This window comes from Mytilus edulis, chromosome 4 (genome assembly GCF_963676685.1).
Source record: "Mytilus edulis chromosome 4, xbMytEdul2.2, whole genome shotgun sequence".
NCBI lineage: Eukaryota > Metazoa > Mollusca > Bivalvia > Mytilida > Mytilidae > Mytilus > Mytilus edulis.
This window is the reverse complement of record NC_092347.1, coordinates 99,246,693-99,267,619: the sequence shown is the minus strand read 5'-3', so window position 1 is coordinate 99,267,619 and position 20,927 is coordinate 99,246,693. Positions and strand designations below refer to the sequence as shown.

The window sequence follows — 20,927 nt, the reverse complement described above, 5'->3', positions numbered from 1 at the left end:
GTAAACGACCATAAGGTGCAAATTAGTTTTGCGGAAAGTTGAATAAAAAATAGACACATAATTTTCTAAGTACTAAATAAAATTTCAAATTTGTTTAAAAATATTCAATATGCTAATCAAGTTATGTTCATGTTGTAACTAATGGATTGAAATATTGTTTTTTTCAAATGTTTGGGAAAAAAGTGTTTTTTGAAATCTCAAGAAATGCAAAAAAAAATTTTTTTATTTTCGTATCAAATCAATGCTTTAGATATGAAAACAACCACAATAAATTAAAAACCTTTAAAAATAGTTTTAAGATTGTTACCGCTTTTTGAATATCTTTTTAAACATACTGTCTATGGTAAATCAGTTGATAATTTGTTAACATTTTAACGATTTCTTGTGGGGCCGAACTTTGCTTCAACAAATAAACAAAGAAACTATGATTTTGAAAAACAAATTGATGGTAAACGCTGTCTTTACCTTTAAATGAGAGGTTGGCATCATTAGTTGGAACTTCTGTTTTCAAAATTGTTGTTTTATGTAAATTTTGTAAAAAATATAAAAAAAATCGCGAAAAAACATTACAAAAGCAAAAAAAATATTTTTAAACAGATTTATATTTCCTTAATGATTAAGTACTGCTAACTTCAATATTGGTCCAATGAATGGAAAACTTTATCTTTAATTTTAAAAAAAGTATTTTATCGTTTCTTTTGTTGACTAGTATATATTGAATATTTAATTTCTGAAATTGCATTGTAAGAAAGGGTCTATAAAAACATTTTAGGAGTTAATTTTCTGATTCAAGATATTAGAAAATAAAATAAATCTTATATTTCAAATACAGCGTAACATTACCGTTGATGAAAAAATATCTCTATTGGTTAACAATATCTTAGCATTATTCTTAGACTGTCTTCCTCTTTCATATCAGAGGGTCTAAATATAAGAAATATTGAACTTGTATATGATACATCAATTTGTAACTTTTCATTATAGCATGATATGTTATCATATAACCTTTCGTTCTACCATATCAATTATTATAGTTATATGTATTGTTTGTGTCAATAAAAATATTTGTATTTGCATGTCCCTTTTGCAGAGATGACTGAATCTGTTTGATTAATTCAAGTATGAATTAACTCATTATTAATTACTATTGCTTCAAATTCTAGGCAGCAGAAAAAGCTTTGAAAGCCATCCAAGTTTGTGAAGATGCTAAGCAAGTCAGCAAATACCATTCCTTGATAACATCAGTTTGTTTGAAAAATCCAACACTGAAGCAAGCTGCTGAGGACTTAGAGAGTTGTATTGGGGACTACTCTAAACTGAGATATCCAAGACCTGTGTTTTATCCCAATACACCATCAGATTTGTACAGTCATGAAGATGCTATAGAAACAATAAAATGGGCTGAAATTATTGTTAGCACAGTTGATGATATAATGTAGCTAGTTCAAATTTTGTTTTGCTTTTATGTATTATAATACCTGACCTTTTATAAATGTATATTGTGTTTTAGCTCTTCCACCTATTTATTTTGTATTTGGGTGTAGCTTGATGTTTTGAGACAAATCAATCTGATGATTTCATTAACAAAAACTTTTGATAATTCACTGAAATAACAAATCTAATTAATTGGAATGATAAATACTTATTTTGTTTGGATTGTAAATCATCATTGTTACAATTGGGTTGCATGTAAGAGGGCTGTAAAGCAAGATGAAAATCATTTTCATTATTAAAAATTTTTTTGGCTTTCTATAATGGATAAATGTTGTTATCAATTACTTTTGTTTTTTTTTAGAGAAATGGACATATAAAAAGATTAATTTCAATTTCCAAAATCATAGATTTGCTTATGACATAATTATGAGCACATAAATAAGACAAATTTACAAGACCAGTTTAATAGTTATCCTGAATTGTCTTAAACATATTTCCTTTCGAAGTTTGTATCCTACGATGTACTTCTATATAACTTATATGTGTGATTTCTGCTACCTTGAGAAGGACTGATACAGTTATTTTTCTGATTTTTGACATTGTCTGAAAACTGAAATATTTATTTGCTATGTATGTTTATAGATAATATCAGATATTTATGAAAGACATTTGAGTTAAAAGTTTGGCGACAATGATGGCAGGCTTTAAGGGCATACCCACAACTTTCAGGGGAGGTAATTATTAACACAAAAGTGACACATTTTCCATGTATGAAGTTAATAGTGGTTCAATTAATAATTGATAATGAATGACAATTGATTTAGAAAAAGTGTTATTTGTTTTATTGAGAGAACAATTTAATTATATTTAGTATCACAAATATATTTTTGTGCTATTATGAGTGAAATAAGATTGGTAACGATATAAGTATTACAAAATGTCTGAAATCCCAATGTGGATTGGTGGGTTAGCCTCTTGTTAATGATTATGTTAATGTGTGATGTTTGTTGTTTTTTACATTATGTATTTTATATTTTGTAATTGTTATTTACTGATTTTGTAGTTTTCACAATTGTTGATCAATGTCATATGCATTTGTCTGTGACAATGTACTTTATAAAGAAGGTCCACAAAGGGGTAAAATTGGTTACTTTAGAGCCTATAATGTACTTCTTGTACTTGTTTTGGAAGGCATAAAAGGTTTGGATATAGACCCATTGAAGTACTAAATGTGACTTTGTTTAATCACATATGAGAAAGTTGAAATTTGGATCATCTTAAGTGAACCTTTGTTTATCAATGTGATAGTAGCAGTAAAGTTCGTTGGTTTTGATGACATATTTTACCTATTTTTGGTTCAAAAATGAACATTTTAGACTAGTTTTTTATGAGACCTTTTATTATTAACTTCCATTTTTTTTTTAAATTTAAAATTAATTTAGCCAACTTTGAGCTACAGTGGTTTCGCTGTATTTGAAATGCACTGCAAACTTAATTAGATAATTGCTAATTTGAAAACTCTTTATTTTTATATTTTAGTTTTTCAAATTTGGAAATTACACTCTCACAACTATCCTTGAATCATGTATTTTTTTTTTTAATTTTTAAATTTTATTGCAATATATAAAAGATTAGCAATATATCTACTCTTGAATAAAACATAGTGTAGTTCTCATTACTTAATAATAGTACCCTTATTCTAATTCAAAGCAATCAGTATGTTACCCTTTAAGTTAAGATTATAGTTAGTGAGTTACTGAAGTGAGTTACTGAATATTGGTATTTTTTGCACTTTGGTTTTGAGTTTTGAATTAAAAAATGTTTTGTCATACGTCTTTTTTTCATTGTCACGGTAAGTGCAGCAAGTCATAAATTTTTATATTAATATCATCCAGTGGCAAATATTCCATGCATATACAGTACAATTTAGTAAAATATGATTTTGATAATAAAATGTAAAATCGCAAAAATACTGAACTGAGAGGAAAATCTAATTGGAAAGTCCATAATCACATGGCAAAATCAAATAACAAAACACATCTTAAACGAATGGACAAGAACTGTCATAGTCCTGGCTTGGTTGACTAAATGGGACTCGGGAGAACTCAAGTTAATTTAACTGTATGGTGTCTTGTACTGAAAAAATCAACCTAACTTTAATGACATATGAGAGAACTAGTTCCCAGAACTTCTTTTTTTGTATTATTCAAAATGATGTCACATAAGGGCAACATTTGCTTACCGCTGTTAAAAAGTCTTAAATCGATTGAGAGAAAACCACTTAGTTACAATTATAACCTAGGGATATACATCAAATATAAAAGGATGACTGAGAGAAAACAACTTAGTTACAATTATAACCTAGGGATATACATCAAATATAAAAGGATGAGAAAACAACTTAGTTACAATTATAACCTAGGGATATACATCAAATATAAAAGGATGAGAAAACAACTTAGTTAAAATTATAACCTAGGGATATACATCAAATATAAAAGGATGAGAAAACAACTTAGTTAAAATTATAACCTAGGGATATACATCAAATATAAAAGGATGAGAAAACAACTTAGTTACAATTATAACCTAGGGATATACATCAAATATAAAAGGATGAGAAAACCACTTAGTTACAATTATAACCTAGGGATATACATCAAATATAAAAGGATGACAACAAACAACAGAACACTGAAGTGCAACAAAAAAACAAAATATCAGTATTTAATTTTGGATGTAATGCATCTTTTGATTGGCTGATGTTGATTTGTTTATCAGCTCATAGACATAGTTTTGTTATGTGACCGTGATGTCATAAATGTTTATTTATAAATAACTCCCGTTTAAAACAGAATTCAGAATTAAATTATAGGGATCATTAACATTTTTTCTGTCTATTCGAAATCAAATAACATAAAAAATGTGATGCACACTTTAAAATAACCTGCAACAGTTATTCCTTAAATGAAACATACATAGAAACTACATTTTAGATAACAGCTGTCATATCTAAAAGATCATCAATCAATTGGCTTTCATTTGGATACCCAAATGACCTAAATATTCTACATATTTTGAAAGTTACACCCATGCATAGGACCTATTTTGTGTTAAATGTGTACTACTTTCTGGCCTTGAAGGCATAAAACTTTGCTCGGAGCACAAAAATCATGCTCGAAACATGAAATCCAGCAATTTGATTGGTTGATATTTGAGTACGAGTACAAAAAACATGCTCGAAAGTTTTATGACCGTGAGGCCTGGCCTTGAAGGCATAAAACTTTGCTCAGTGCTCGGAGCACAAAAATCATGCTCGAAACATGAAATCCAGCAATTTGATTGGTTGATTTTCGAGTCCGAGTACAAAAATCATGCTCGAATGTTTTATGACCCTGAGGCCTGGTGTGCTTTTTGTGTTAAACGTGAAGGATGTATTGTGAATTAAATTAAGTTGCTTACATTCTTGTCTTTTGGTATTTTGTAGATATTAGCAGTTAATGTACATGTGGATTGATTTATTTTCGTGGGTTAAAGTGATTAATTTTACTTAGTTGAACATTTGTGATTCATCCGTACCAATGAAATCCAGGCAAATTGGTAATCCATAAATTATAATGAATTTAGAGTTCATACTGATCTTGGATAGCTACATATTTTCATTTACAACAAATCACCCGCAGACTCTTCTGAATCTAGTTGTTGAGTAGGTGATTTAATAAGGTGACTGTGATGAAGGTTTTTCAGACACTTATATTTTTCTAACTTTCACTTATAAAACACATAAACAACTATTTTTTAAATTGTTAATACTTTATTAAAAATATCATAATAAACATAAGTAGTGTAAATATATTTAATGAGTGATAACATAAACTATGGACGGATACAAATCACAACATCTTCACATCTGGATTGACTATAACAGTCAAAATAACTATTGAAACTGCTCTGGATCTGTGAATTGCCTTTTCTAAAAGTAGTAAACCTTTAGATATGAAATGTTGGAGACATGATACTACCAATTAAATATGTAGTTTTATATATATTAAAGGCCAAAGATTCAATTTAACACCTGTAATTAAGTTATGTCTTGCATCGAAATAATATTGCAAACAAACACTTATCAATGCAGAGTAAGGGAGATAATTATCCATTCAATCATTGAAGATTACCAGTTTTGCAAATGATGACGATCTATACCAGGTATTTACAGAATTTTACCATGGGACAATAACTTCAAAACAAAGAAAAATTATCAACTGAATGAAGTCACATATGAAAAAAAAAAGTTATTGCGGAAAATACAGATTTTTGAAAATTCAGTAAAATTGGGTATAAAAAAATGTTCATGGTATAAAGCATAGTTGTAGGGTGATACTGATTCATTTTTACCTTCAATTGTAAAATATTCTGTCTCCTCATTGTGCATATTCTACATTTAGTAAACACACAACATACTTCATGTATGACATTAAAAATAACTAATAGATTACTCTTAACAACACAAAAGTACTTTTGGCATGGAAGATCATTGTTTGATTTTTATTGCTGTTGCATATTCTTTATTTACCATGAAAGCTAATGATTAAGTGGTTGTGTGTTTTATATCAATAGTTAGAAATAATATCAGTATTACCATCTTATGGCCTAGTGTAGCATGTATAAGACAGTAATATGTCAACATGAAAAAAATTGAAATTATGGATGTCAACAGAAATTGTAGGACACAGTTTTAAGTTCTTCTACAAACACATAAAAATCATATCCACTTTTATTTTGAATTGATTAGAACTATGGTAAATCTGTTCAAAAATTAAGGCAAACCTTCGCCCATGGATCTCTATAGCCAATTACGATGAATACAGTTACAGCTTTTACATTAATGCTAGCAAGACAAATCTTTGTTTGGCTTGCTTGCTTTGCTTGTATCAATGTTTGCTCAAGCATGGAAATTAAGAAAGGCAGGGCTTCAGCTTGTATACATCAAACATAAATTTTATTGGACGTTATGTTTGAGGTTAAGGACACTAAATTTAAAAAAAAAACATCACAGGATGACAAATATAAAGCGCAATTGTACAAATGAAAGCCAAAAAGATATGCATTTTCATCATTCAACTTAAAAGACTGTCGTCAAGTACATTAAGTAAAACAAAACAGCTATTCAAACACACCTACTCTGATTTTGTGATTCATTACATAGGTATTTCATTTGACCCATATATTTCATCTTTTAGTACTGTGAATATTTTATGTTATAAAGTCAACCTGTAGTTTTCCTTTATAAAAATGATAGAATCTGAAGCGAGATGATGTATCAAATATTCTTGCTTAGTACGTTTTCAAGACAAAATATTCATCCCAAACACCCTAACATAAGAAGGTGCACTCGATTTTCTAATAAAAGGGATACAAATCGAGTGCACCTTCTTATGTAAGTGTGTGTTTGAGATGAATATTTTGTCTTGAAAACATACAAAGCAAGAACATTTGATACATTATATTTGTCATCCTGTGAAGTTTTAAAATGTAGTGTCCTGAACCTCAAACATAAAGCCCAATAAAATTTAAGTATGATGTATACAAGCTGAAGCCCCGTCTATCTTTATTGCCATGCTTGAGCAAACATTGATACAAGCAAAGCAAGCAAGCCAAACAAAGATTTGTCTTGCTAGCATTAATGTAAAAGCTGTAAAGAAAACTATTTGTTGTTCCTTTTTAGCTCACGTAAAACCCTTTATTCATATAAGTATTCAGGCTATGGTCAACCTGATTGAAAATATCATGTGAGGAATAACAAACGAAAACTATGAAAAAATAAAAAAAATAAAAAATCTTTTTACCCCCTTTTTTTTTATTACAAATTGCACATAAAATTAAGAGTATTCTTGCTATTTTAGGTAAAATTCAAGTGTTTTATACAATACTCATTCAGATTAATTTAAATAAATATCTCATGATGAACATTTAAATACTTGAAATGAATATGGACAAAAATAGTTCACTTTGAACATTACTTTTTTGTAAAGATTTCTGGTTAATTATTATTTTATTTTCTCAAGACAAAGGTGAAATCTATGAAATAATAATGCATTTATGAAAAGAATAAATAAAAGATTACTGTTACAGTTTAATGATTGGAAATAGTTCAAGTAGAACGAAATAAACCTGCAAAACATCTGCTATCATACTTTATTGCATGTGGCACTCATGTTTTGCATACAAATGAAGCTATCAAGAAAAGTGATAACAGTTTAGATTAGAAATAATTGTTTATGTATTAAGTTGATGGTTAAATGCATAGAAATATTACCTGTATCAAAATGTATCAACAATTTTTATTTCACTTTTTGATTAAATATCTTCAATAACAATGAAAACAGAATTGACCACTTATAACAAGTAAGGTTATTAAACAGATAATTAGCCTCTATTGTAATTTATTTTTGGCTATTTTTACTGATTCATAATAAAACATGTTAATAAGAAGGCCTGTAAAAAATATGAACACATCATCTTTTTTCTATTGCAGCTCGAGTCAAATTAAGGAAACCCACAAAAAATGCACTGAATAATACAATTTAAAGCTGAACATTAATTTTTTGACAATCTAGTGATGAAGTGATAATGCCTTTTGTGGATGTAAGTGAAAGCACCTAATGGTATATTACAAATGACCATCAGATTCAATATGTTTCTACAATTTTGTGAGACAGACTAAGAAAATGGCAAGATGCAAAGCATGTTTGTTTTCATGGGTTTCTTCTCTAAAATAAAAAGTGCTAGCAATACAGAAAGAATTATGCATCAAGCTAGCGACTATAGAAGAATAGTACAACAGATGTGTGTGTAGTGCAGAAAAACAGCTACTTTTTACTGAGATAAGTCTTGGTAATTCTGACTCATTTCACACTACTATCAGTTACATTTATTGCAAAAAAAACAGAGAAATTCAATTAATAAGTATGCAGATTTTTGTTTGCCTAAACAATATCAGATTGCATTGTGCAGTATCTTAAAAACTTTTTAAATATGATTTCCATCCAAAAAACTAGCTAATCATTACAATTTATATCTATCCTACCTACATGCATATATTCTACCCTTTTTTATCTGAGCTCCACCACATAGAAATCCTAATTATAAAAAATATAAGTTATTCATTTTGTATAAAATTTACCTGACTCCAGTATGACGAGGAACATTCTGTTTGTTCAAGTAGATCTCAGTATCAATCAAACAATTAAGAAATCTGTATTGCACTTCATTGAATTATACCACAATTGGTATATTATCTTGTAGTAAGTCCTGTATTCAGACTTTGAGGAACATTCTGTTTGTTCAAGTAGATCTCAGTATCAATCAAACAATAATAACAAATCTGTATTATACTTCATTGAATTATACCACAACCGATATATTATCTTGTAAGTCCTGTATTCAGACTCAGCAAATATAAGTTGTGCATTTATACTGAATTCATTACAATTATGATTTCTCTGCTATAATTTATTACTATAATGATTTCTTTGTTACAATTATAAGTACATCTTAATTGAAAGGATTTTTTTTTTAATTGTAGCCAAATTTACTCAATCAAATATATTATCTGATTACGAATTGTAAATTGTTAAAAAATGACTTAATTTGAGAAATGTTTTTTCTTCTGAATTAAACAGAAAGTATGTTTTGGCATAATTCTGATTTTTATGTGGCTCGGCTCATTTGCTAATTAGTCTATTATTACTGAGGTATTGTATTGAGATAAATACTGATATACATATATTATTATTGGGAGTTATATTTTGATTAGGGTATATAGATTGTCAAATAAATATATGGCACCTATCCTACTGATTACAAGTTATACCACTCATTTGTAAGTAGACTTAATAAATAACAGAATACATAAGGAAAATTTTCAAAATATAAAAAATGATTTTGTTTTCCTATCACAGATAAATAAACTCTATTTTTGGTAACTCCTGATTGTATTGTCAGGACTGTCTATATCTAAGCTTTACTGTTGTGTTTAAACTTTCAATAAAAGCATTGCCAGATGTAAATATTACATTTATTACATCTTTTCCCTTTTTTCAATGGAGAGTAATTTGCATGTGCGTATATGTATACATATCTAAAAACAATGAGTAAAAGAAAAGACAAAAAATATGAGTAAATGCTTAAACAGCTAAATAAATAATAAATATGCAGATAAAAATAGATAAAATAGTGAATAAATAAATCATATCACATTCTTTGTAAAATCACAGTGTAAGAACAGAAGCACTTCACCCCAAGTTATAGCACAATTCATAATTTAGAAAAACTGCTATATTCAAATGACCTATGTTTTTAATGGAGGACGACTTTTGCAGAGCTATTCATCTTTTTGTACAAAAAATAAGCATTTGACAACCTTGGTTCAGTCACCCAACAATTTAACCCAGTTAAACAAATCACACAAACTTTGCTCAACTTCACTCTATTTTGTAGATGATTATTGCAAGTTCTGAGTGTACAACATTTTGAAAACCTTGGATCAATCAGCCAACAATTCCATACAGTGAAAAAAATAACTTCACGTTATAGTGTAGAGGACTATTGCAAGTTTGATTTATTTCTGTTGAGTAGTCAGAGGGACACATAGGGATACAATGTAATCATAAAACAGACAATAACAGACAACAGAAGACAACTAACGGTCCCTATGTTACCACTCTACTACACACAAAAATTTCATTACCATTGAGAAATATAGTCTTAAGTTATAAGTAAGCAAACTGAGTAGATGAAGTATCTCTCAACCTGTCTTATTCACATGAGAGAGAACACAGTTGTACACTATTGTAATTAGGGTGAAATGCTTCCTATATTTGACATGGACCACCAATGTCATGTAATTATAAACTGATCACAGACAATATCTATTGTGAAAACAAATTTAACAGACATGATTTCTTGTGACGGAGAGATGAATATATATCTTCTAAACTTACAGACAACATGATTACTGAAATAATGAAAAATATTGACATGTACCATATTAAAACAGATCTGCACCAATTAGTAATGTATTCAAATGTATGATTTAGTATCTAAATGAAAAATGTTCTCTTTAAATGCATACTTTGCTAAAGTAATCAGTGAATTTAACATAATCATAAACGGATGTTTTTTTTCTCCAATTTCTCTTCTTTCTTATATAAACTTTCCACCATGCATGAAAAATAATAGGTTAAGTAATTTTTGGCACTTAATGTAAATGAAAAACCTGATCTTCACTGACAAAACTAGCACAGGTAATGCTGTAATTTTTGCATGATACATTTAAGATTTAAGTTTTCCTGGGCGTTGATTTCATAGTAGGATTGGGTGGTGATGATTCACTGTTTATTGCAATGGTGCTGTTGAAGGACATGTCACTACATACAGAATTGTCTGGTGAAGTCTCCAAGGTAACTCGGGGGCTAGCCAGACTCTTTAATGACTCGTCTAGGTAATTCCCTGAAGCCAACATGGCCTGTGCTTGTGTCTGTGATCGGGCAATGATTTCATTAATGGCTTCCATTCTGGATTTGTATCGTCTAGAAAAACAAGAGGTGAGAAATGCTCGTAAATTCAACCAAATATTATATTACAGATTGTATTCATGTAGCATGAACATCTCCAAAAAGTTCCATCAAATATAACTGATTTCTAACTTTTATAAAAAAAAATTATATGAATCTGATTAGTTCGTTTCTGTGTGTGCATGTTACATTTTTATGTTGTGTCGTCATTTTCTTGTATTTAATGCGTTTCCCTCGGTTTTGGTTTATGACCCGGATTTTTTTTTGTCTATCGATTTATGAGTTTTGAACATCGGTATACTACTGTTGCCTTTTTTTATCGATCTGAATTCAAAATTTACTGTGAAGAAAAAATCATCATATAGATTCAAAAAACATAAGATCTTGAAAAATTGAGTAAAAGATAATTGATGACATTTACTTGTCTGAAGCTGAATTATTGCGTTTCCTCATTGCCTGGCACTGTTGTCTGAGCCTCACACAGTCCTCCTCTAAACTCTGCAATGAAGAGGCTGTGATCTTGTGTAGAGCTCTTTCAGTCTGTAGCTCTGTGTTCAGGTCATGGATATGTTTTTTGTACCGCTGTGCCACCTTTGCGTCCTGATCTTTACTGTCACTGGTCTTTTGTGACTCTAAATGCATTGACATCTGTTGACTCATCTCATGTATCATCTTGTTCATGTCATGCCTGAAATGTCAAATGTACAATTAAGTCAAACTCTTTAAAAGATGTCAGTTTTCAAACATGCATATCATTAGTTACAGTGTGCAATTTGTCCTTATATGAGATTTTTTATTGGGTTAATAAAGCCAAACCCGATATGAATTTTATTGACCAGATAAATTGCGTATTAGGACAATTGCACACTGTGTAATGAATTTATCCTGATTTAATTATATTACATATTATTATATACAAATTCAATTATTAGGACATTAAAAACCAAATATATATTTTTTTTTAGTTCAATGGTATAAGGGAGATAATTCTAATAGACGAAATAAAAAATTGTACTGAAATTTATGAGGGTTTGGATGGGGTTAAATGATTAAAGAATAATGCCCTTAAAAAATGAAGATTAGAGAATAATGGGCCAAAAAATAGAAGATTAGAGAAAAAAAGGGTTAATTTTTGGAAGATTAGAGAAAAAAGAGGTTAATTGTTTAAAGATTAGAGAAAAAAGGGGTGAAAATCAAATGTTTACAGAATAACAGACCCCCTCATCCAGACCCTCATTTATTACGACAATATCAGCCAATCAAATTATGAGAAATAACTCAAAAGCAGGATATAAATAAATATTTCCTTTAATAGCTTAAATACTACAAAATAATTTGGCATTTTTTTCTTTAATGCTCATCTAATCTATTTGAGTACAGCATTCATGATGATATTTAAGGAGGTTCAACATGTTAAATGAATTATACTATAAATATTACCATGCTGACTTCTCTGCCTCTCCAGACTCCTCAGCTTTCTTAGTCAGGAAGTTCCTCACTCGTTTTAGTTCATCTTCCTGATCGTCCAATCTAAATAACACAAAATATATCACATTAAAACAATTTAAATGACAATAAAGTAACTATGCTTCTTTTAAAAAGCTCTTTTCTGGATTTACCAGACAAGGACTCAAAGGCCAAATAAACTTTTTTTAAGTGTTTGTTATAAATAGGTGATCAAGATCTGATCTACCTTTTCTCAATACACAAGTCAATCCCTTGGATTGTTTGATAGGAATACTATAGTTCCACTGCTATCTTTGGCTCATTGGTACTGTGAAAGGGCAAACCTTTGGAATACACATAGTAGGTACAGTGAATAAAGAACTTAACAAAGAAAAAACTAATTGCGCCTGAACATTACATGAAAACCATATAATATGAAGACAAGGCAAGAAAGTCATGAGGAGGTAATAAACAATGACTTACTTCTTTTGTAATTTAGATTGGAGTTCTTCTTCTGTTTTTCTTGCCTCATCTGAATGTTTTAATTTAAAGGACAATTCCTTCACTTGTTCTTGTAGCTGTAACATATCTTCTTGTAACTGGAAATAAATAATAACAAATACAGTTAATAAGGCTTGTAGCTGTAGCATATCTTCTTGTAACTGGAAATAAATAATAACATATGCAGTAATAATAAGGCTTTAAAATGAATCAATCAAATTAAACTCCATTAACTTACTAACATATTACAATCAATAAAACATCAATATTATGCTGAAGAACACTTTGGAATGTCACTGCAACATCAACAATACATGGCTGTTCCTTTGTTATAGGATCAAATATGAATACTTCACAGTATGCTGTACACAACATTACTGTTGTAAATAATTTTTTCATGTTTAGCCTCTTACATTTAGCTCACTATTTGTTTTTTCAAATGTCATGGTTATTCAGTTTAGTTTATGTTTTCATAAAAAAAAGATGCCCAAATTTATATTTTAGTGGCAATTTATGTTCACTATATTTTTGCTTTACCAAAACTCATGAAAATACAAATCAAAAATAAAAGATCCCAACCTTGAGATTTTCCTTGTTCTTGATTTGAACTGTCTCACGAGATTTCTCCAGGTCAGTAAACAGCTGTGTATTCTGTTGTGACACCTTGTTCCTGTCTGATTCTATCAACTCCCTAAAAAGGTACAAACATATATAATATAGGATATAATAAAAACACACAAATTAATACATGTAAAATGATGAAGACACAATGTTTTCTCTTGTTATAATATAGAGCAGGGTACACAAATTCAATCAGAAATCTGAAAGCTGTGTAAAACAGTAGGTTTTCAATTACTATCAATTCTAACATTTTTAAATACATTTAGAGAAAAACTTGCTATTTTCGAGATACTTATCTCCTAGGTTAAGATTGTAACCCTCTAACAGCGACAGCAAATTAAAGGTAATTTATAGATACACATTAAACCTAAAAATGTCAATTCATTTTACCTAAAATAAATGAACAGGTACAATAGGATGGACATAGATATTACTTGTATAATCCTCGTTTTACAATCAATCACAAAGAAGATTTGTAATTTCTATAATATATTCTGGTATCTAAATATAACTTGTATACTCCTCGTTTTACAGTCAAACACATTGAAGATTTGTAATTCCTATAATATATTCTGGTATCTATACAGTACATCTTTCCAATATTGCCTATCTGTACTTACATCTGTTGTGACAAATCTTTGGCAGATTTCTTAAGTTTAGAATTCATCTGAACCTTTTGAGTTTCTAGTATCTGTTTTAACTTGCCAACCTCATTCTGAAAATAGAGAGAGGTAATGTCATAAGGACATCATACATATGTACTCTCAATCAGAAATTAAATTTAACTAGTCTTGGGCTATTTCTGGAAAGTTCTTGCATTATTTCATGGATTTTTAAATCTGCTTATAATTTAAAATAGAAGATGTGGTATGATTGCCAATGAGAAAACTCTCCCCACAAGAGACGTAGAAGCCTATATTGCTTCATTCAACATCTAAATTTGTGGTAAAACCCATATTATGTATACCATGACATCAATTGTTCAGTGGTTGTTTGTTGGTGTAGTTCACATGTGTTTCTTGTTTCTTATATAGATTAACCCGCTGGTTTTCCTGTTTTATAGTCATTTTGGTGCCTTTATAGCTTGCTGTTCAGTGTAAGCAAGAGCTCAACATTGATGGCCTTATTTTGGCCTACGGATCTGAATGTTCGCTTTTTTTCTTATATAACTTGTGACTTGGATGGAGAGTTGTCTCATTGGCACTCATTCCACATCTGCTCTTTTAAACAGTACAATGTGTATTCCATGAATAATAATAAATCCTTAAAAGCTCATTTGTTGCAATATAGCATATTAGCAGTTATTTTCAATGCCAAAATAGACCAGTCATGTACTCTATATGACGATCAGTGGACCTTACTGCATACCTGTAGTACATCAACCTTTTCTTGTTTAGCTCTGGCATTAGATTCCTGACCATAGGCTGTAGCCTCATACTCCTGACTAGCTTCTATGGCAGCCTTTAACTTTTCTTTATCTAACTTTTGTTCCCTCTCAAGTCTACTGACTGTTGACAGTGACTGATTTAGTTTTTCTTCTGTCAGGAACTGGCATAAAATATGTTGAAACAAATTTATCAAAATGACAAACCAAACATCATCTTTCAAATGAACATAGCACATATAGGAAAAGGTAATGATGTTCAAACAAATTCTAATGGTTTAAGCCTCATAAAGTATTTCATCTATTTATCAATTGTCAGTAAAATAAAGCTAACATTTGAAAGAACCTAATTTTAGACTTCATAAAGAATGACTGTTTTTCAATAAAAAAAAAAAAATATCAACATCATTCATGAAAGAAATTGATAATCTGCAATAGTAAAATACATTTTTTTTTACGTGTGAATCAAAAGACCTCTTTCACTCCGAGTGAAAAGTCATTGGTTGAAAAGGACACTAATTAAAAACTTAATGGATGAATGTATTTTTTGAGATGTGTTTCCAATTTTATATTTGAGGTGATTATAGTACTTACAAATAGTCTTCCCAGAATAATATTATTAAATAACCCTTATTTGATGTTCCTTTTTACTACATTGATTTTTCAATGTTTTAAACATAATTACCCTGTTAACATATTACAGAATAACTCCTACTTTATTTTTAATTTAAACAAAACATTAGTTGATATTTCAATGTTTTAAACATAATTACTCTGTCTTTTCTGCTGTCATGTAGTTGACCTTCCAGGGTATCAGCTCTCTGTTCAGCCACTTTCCTTGACGTTGATGTATCATGAAGTTGCTCTCTAGTTTCCTCCACCGTCCTCTGAAGCAGTCTGCATTCTATCTGAAGTTTGTCCCTGGAGGTGACAGCTGAGGAAAGACTGGATTGTAACGACTGGATCTGTGACTGAGTCTGCAAAAACAATGTAAAACTCTTTTTTTATAATTAATATATCTTTTTATAACATATGAATATTTCATACTTACTGTATGTGATACATTTGGATAATTTTTTCAAACTTTGCAAGACTCAAATCTTAATTCCTCTAAACTTTCTATATCACATCTGTAGTAATATCGTAAAAATCCTACTTTGCAAAATACTATTATTTATTTTCTCTAATGTTAATATATATTTGACCTATTTAAGCCTTTAACATGCATTATGCTTATTACCTGTGAGAGATTATCTTTCAGGTAGAATTTTTCCCCCTCATTACCACTTTTCATGTCAACAATAGTTTATCTGTGAGAGATTATCTTTCAGGTAGAATTTTCCCCCCTCATTAGCACTTTTCATGTCAGCAATAGTTTACCTGTGAGAGATTATCTTTCAGGTAGAGTTTTTCCCCCTCATTAGCACTTTTCAGGTCAGCAATTGTTTTCTTCAGTTCCTGTATCTGTACTGTAGATGATTCCTCCAGTCTGTAAAGTTTATCTTCTACACCAGCCTTCTCTAGCTGTGTTCTAGACACATTTTCCTAAGAGAAGAGGCATGAAAATTGGAAACATTGTTCTTTTATAATAACATTGAAATACTATATATACCTAAATTTAAACAGTTCTTCTATTTTGGAGGCTAGGGAGATAGGCTTTTATAAGAGAACAACATAATTTATGTGATCCAACACCAGTAATTAATGTCAGAAATCATTTCACGATTCAGAGGGAAAATCGGTCATTAGTTTCTTTATCGTGTATACCTCAATGTTTTTCTAAAGACAGTAGTATTTCGATATTATTTTACTCAAGTCTTATTTTGAGGATTAAATTTAGACTTTGCTTGTCCTACTCATTTGTATCAAATGTAACATCTAATTTTATCTGTATCATGTCACAAAACATATAGGATAGACTTGTTTACATTCTGTATATATATTTCAGACAAGAAATAAATGTGATTGTTGTTCAATAATGTTGTAGATATACCTGATGTCGAGACAATGATTCCTGAAGTTGTTGTATCTCCTTCTTATGACTGTCCAGTAAAATCTTCATATCATGAACTGCTATTTGTGATCTCTCATGTTCAGTTTCAAGCTCTTTCTTTTTTCTACATAGAAAAGCATCATTATATACACTGTTAATATTTGCATTGATTTTACTAGTGCCATATATAGTAGGGACTTTTAAAATAAGTATTGTAAATATATAAACTGGGTCTTTGAATATTTATAACATTATTTGTATACAGTATTTACAGGAATTGCAATGATTATCTCCCTTTTTTGGGCATTAGTAAAAGCAGACACTAGTATCACAATTGACAGTATTCACTTTAACAGTCAAAATTTAGAAGCTATAACAAATCAAAGAGCAGATTAATTTTTCTCGACATGTATTGTATTTTGATTCAGAATTTACGGAAGTTACTTCCGGGAGGAAGACAACGCGAAACGATAATATGGAACACTCCATTTCGCCTGAAGGGGTGTTTTATTTACACCTTTACGATATGGACTACATTTATTTTAATTTAAATGATGCATATGAGTTAAAATTATGCAACAACAATAACCCTTAATAGCAGACATACATAGAAAGGATCCCATGAGTTTTAAATTAATCAATTGAGTGGGGAATCCAGAATAACCATTCAATCTAATACCCCTTGAAGTCAAGAAAACTATACGCATGCGCATAATTACCTAAACAAACCCTGGAACTTGATAAAATGTTAATTAAACGACATAGATGGTTCTCTATTTCGTTATGGAAGTACAATATCAATTTGACAAATATCAGTTTCATAACGGTGACATATAAGAAAAACTCCACTTCAGTTCTTATATGACAGAAATAGATTTATAGGAATTCAGAGAACTCTCACATTTTTTTCAAAACTGAGAAATTCCCTCTGACGTGTTTCTAAATTTATAAAAACACTAAATAAATATACTGCTTAATTCTGATTTTCCGTGTTGTTAAAAACACACATATAAGTCCAGGGAAATATCAAACATGAAGATTATGAAAAGAACAACTTAGGAAAGTTGTTTAAGTTCAAACCCTTTTGTTTTTGATGTTCCTTTATGTTTAGAATAAAACGGTTGATGTGAGGGCATGGCCCTGAGCCAATGATATAAGTCTACAGTTGCTTGAAAGCAATCGTATCCCAAAAATCAGTAATCAAAATTTCCAGCCTTAAAATGCATGTTTTAAGTTTAATATTTCATATCAACATTCAGAAAGTTCATAATCTATACATATATATATAACATTACACTTTCAGTTGACTTTGTGTCTAATAATAATCAGTGGTAAATTAAAAAGTATTGCATCCTAGCTCAAGCCTTTTTATATTTAAACAAACAGACTGATCTACATGATGACCCTACCTGGTGGCTTCTTCTAATTCTTGTAGAGATCTTCCGAAGGTAGATAACTCTGATTCCTTGTTCTTCATTTCAGAACTCAATGTTGTAACTTGTTCCCTATAGGAAACATTAAATTGTATTGTATAAGAAAATGTTAAGCAAAAACTCTGCCCAATGAAAATTGTTTGAGTAGTAAAATTATTCAATAAAACATTTTTCTTTTTTTTCTGCACAAGAGATTAAATGGAAAGGAAAATAGAAATATAGGGTAATTGCACTAGTAAACAACGAATAATATATACCACTATTACTGTAACAACACTCCTATTGCATAAGAAACCTCAAAACACTGCTTATTACCTAATATTTGTGTCATTGATGACATCATTATGTCAAAGCTTTATTTGCACTAGTGCAATAGGATATATTGTAACATGCTGACTTTTGTTTAAGATCTGTATGAAATATATTGTTACTATACAATAAATATTCATGTGGCATTATTTCACATACAAACAATGAACTTGTACACATTTTTGTATAGGGGCCAGCTGAAGAACCCCTCCAGTTGCAGAATTTTCTTGCTGTATTGAAGACCCATTGTTGGCCTTCAGCTATTGTCTGCTCTCTGTTCAGGTTGTTATTTCTTTGAAACTTTCCCCATTTCCATTCTCAATTTTTTAGTTTATGTTTCTTGAGTCCCAGTCAATGAACTTGGACTAAAACGGATTGCTTTGAAACTATATTCTTAATAATACAATTATTGAAAGACAAATGTTATTCCTACTTAGTGATATCTAATTCCCTCTCTGTTGATGTTTTCTCTAACTCATGTGTATGCCTCTGTAGATGAAGCTCTTTCTCCATGTCGGCCACGGTTATATCTAACTTGGTCTGTAGTTCAATGATCTTCTGGTCTTTTTCACTCATTCTTTTTATCATGTTCTCGTATTCTGAAATAATGAACATGTATATTGCATTAGGGAGTAGAAAAAAAAGAACAAATATAAATCGTCGTACAACTTGAATCTTTACTCATTTAACTAATTCAACATATTGAAATAATCCTCTAATCAAATCCCAGCTAAATGGGCTATAGTAAGAACTAAACGCGAAAAACAGTATCTGCGAAAAAAGTTGGTTTACAGTTCCTGAACCTTAAACATGTTAAAGAAAGTTCATTTCTTAAAAATACATTAAGAATTATAGATTATTGATGATTCTGAAAAAAAGAGGGAGTTTGTCAACTACAATGGAATTCTTTGAGAGCAACTGAATTGTAATAAAGAGAATTGATTTAACTTTACCATGGTACATGACTCCTTTGTCTTGTTTGGCATCCTTCAGTGATTCTTGACTGGAAGTCAGCTGTTTCTGACAGTTATCTAATTCTGACTGTATATCCCGTAATTCCTGTCTAAGATTCTTGTTCTCTGATGAGTAGATCTGGCAGTCATTCTGTAAACATATACATCATCAATATCTATATTTCAGCAACAACTGATCACAAAACATTATTACACAAATAACCATGATTGATTATATAAATTAAAACATCCTTTTGGATTTCAGGGGAATGAATTTTAATGCTAAATTAACTTCTTTTTTTTTTATTATTTTCATTAGTCTATTCAAAAAGCTAAAAATCTGAACTTCAAACATGAAATAACAAGTTTCCATCCTATTAGTAATATTTCAGGATATGAGCTGCGTAAAAATAGAAATTGACCTTCGGCAAATGAATACCAATACATCTGTTAACCTATTTCAGGATGAAACAAGAACTTGTCTAAAGTACACGGATGCCACACTCGCACTATCATTTTCCATGTTCAATGACCCGTGAAGTTGTGTAAAAAATCTAATTTGGCATTACAATTAGAAATATCTTATCATAGGAAACATGTGTACTAATTAAGTTTCAAGTCGATTGGACTCCAACTTCATCAAAAACTACCTTGACCAAAAGCTTTAACCTGAAACTCGCACTTTCATTTTCTAAGTTCAGTGGACTGTGAAATTGGGGTCAAAAGTCTAATTTGGCTTTAAAATTAGAAAAATCATAACATAAGGAACATGTGTACTAAGTTTCAAGTTGATTGGATTTTAGCTTCATCAAAAACTACTTTGACCAAAAACTTTAACCTGAAGCGGGACAGACGGACGGACAAACTAACGAACAAACGGACAGATGGACACACAGACCAGAAAACATAATGCCCCTCTACTATCGTAGGGTTGGGCATAAAAAAATCTCTGAAAAGTATGTAACTGTTTAAAAATTGAATTAGATTGTTATTTAAACCCTACAAATCAGAACAAAACTCATAGAAGACTTTTCTCTTGTGATTAATTGTTCTAAATTCAATCCAAGTCTTACACATGTACATGTATATGTGCACTTGTATAAGTATGATTTCTATCCGACTCAGCTCATATGTTAATGGTTAATAAGATAGCATCCCAGGCCAAAATCTGCGTACACCTTGAATGATTTCATGCATTGACTATTGTTTCGTTTGGACCAATTGAAACAATTCTATATGTTTTAGTATGTTATAAATCAAAGGAGTAGGTCTGGTAAG

At 30.0% G+C, this 20,927-nt stretch overlaps 2 protein-coding genes across 3 annotated transcripts in view; one reads left to right on the top strand and one right to left on the bottom strand.

The window, feature by feature from the left end:
• Positions 1–3,265, top strand: part of LOC139521250 (sacsin-like) — a 53,797-nt gene extending 50,532 nt beyond the window's left edge. Inside the window, exon 9 of the mRNA XM_071314715.1 lies at positions 1,164–3,265. Coding sequence (XP_071170816.1) covers positions 1,164–1,439 — 276 coding nt within the window. The 3' untranslated portion in view covers positions 1,440–3,265. The remainder of the gene's footprint in view (positions 1–1,163) is intronic.
• Positions 3,266–10,683: 7,418 nt separating this feature from the next.
• The window catches only part of LOC139521251 (uncharacterized), a 61,167-nt gene continuing 50,923 nt past the window's right edge, over positions 10,684–20,927 (bottom strand). For both annotated transcript variants that reach the window (XM_071314716.1, XM_071314717.1), the window contains exons 29-41: positions 19,650–19,800; positions 19,130–19,295; positions 18,364–18,459; positions 16,955–17,078; positions 16,342–16,506; positions 15,735–15,938; positions 14,946–15,125; positions 14,198–14,292; positions 13,536–13,647; positions 12,939–13,054; positions 12,450–12,539; positions 11,431–11,697; positions 10,684–11,024 (exon numbers count right to left, since the gene is read on the bottom strand). In XM_071314716.1, the coding sequence (XP_071170817.1) occupies positions 10,775–11,024; positions 11,431–11,697; positions 12,450–12,539; positions 12,939–13,054; positions 13,536–13,647; positions 14,198–14,292; positions 14,946–15,125; positions 15,735–15,938; positions 16,342–16,506; positions 16,955–17,078; positions 18,364–18,459; positions 19,130–19,295; positions 19,650–19,800 (2,016 nt within the window). In that variant the 3' untranslated portion in view covers positions 10,684–10,774. The remainder of the gene's footprint in view (positions 11,025–11,430; positions 11,698–12,449; positions 12,540–12,938; positions 13,055–13,535; positions 13,648–14,197; positions 14,293–14,945; positions 15,126–15,734; positions 15,939–16,341; positions 16,507–16,954; positions 17,079–18,363; positions 18,460–19,129; positions 19,296–19,649; positions 19,801–20,927) is intronic.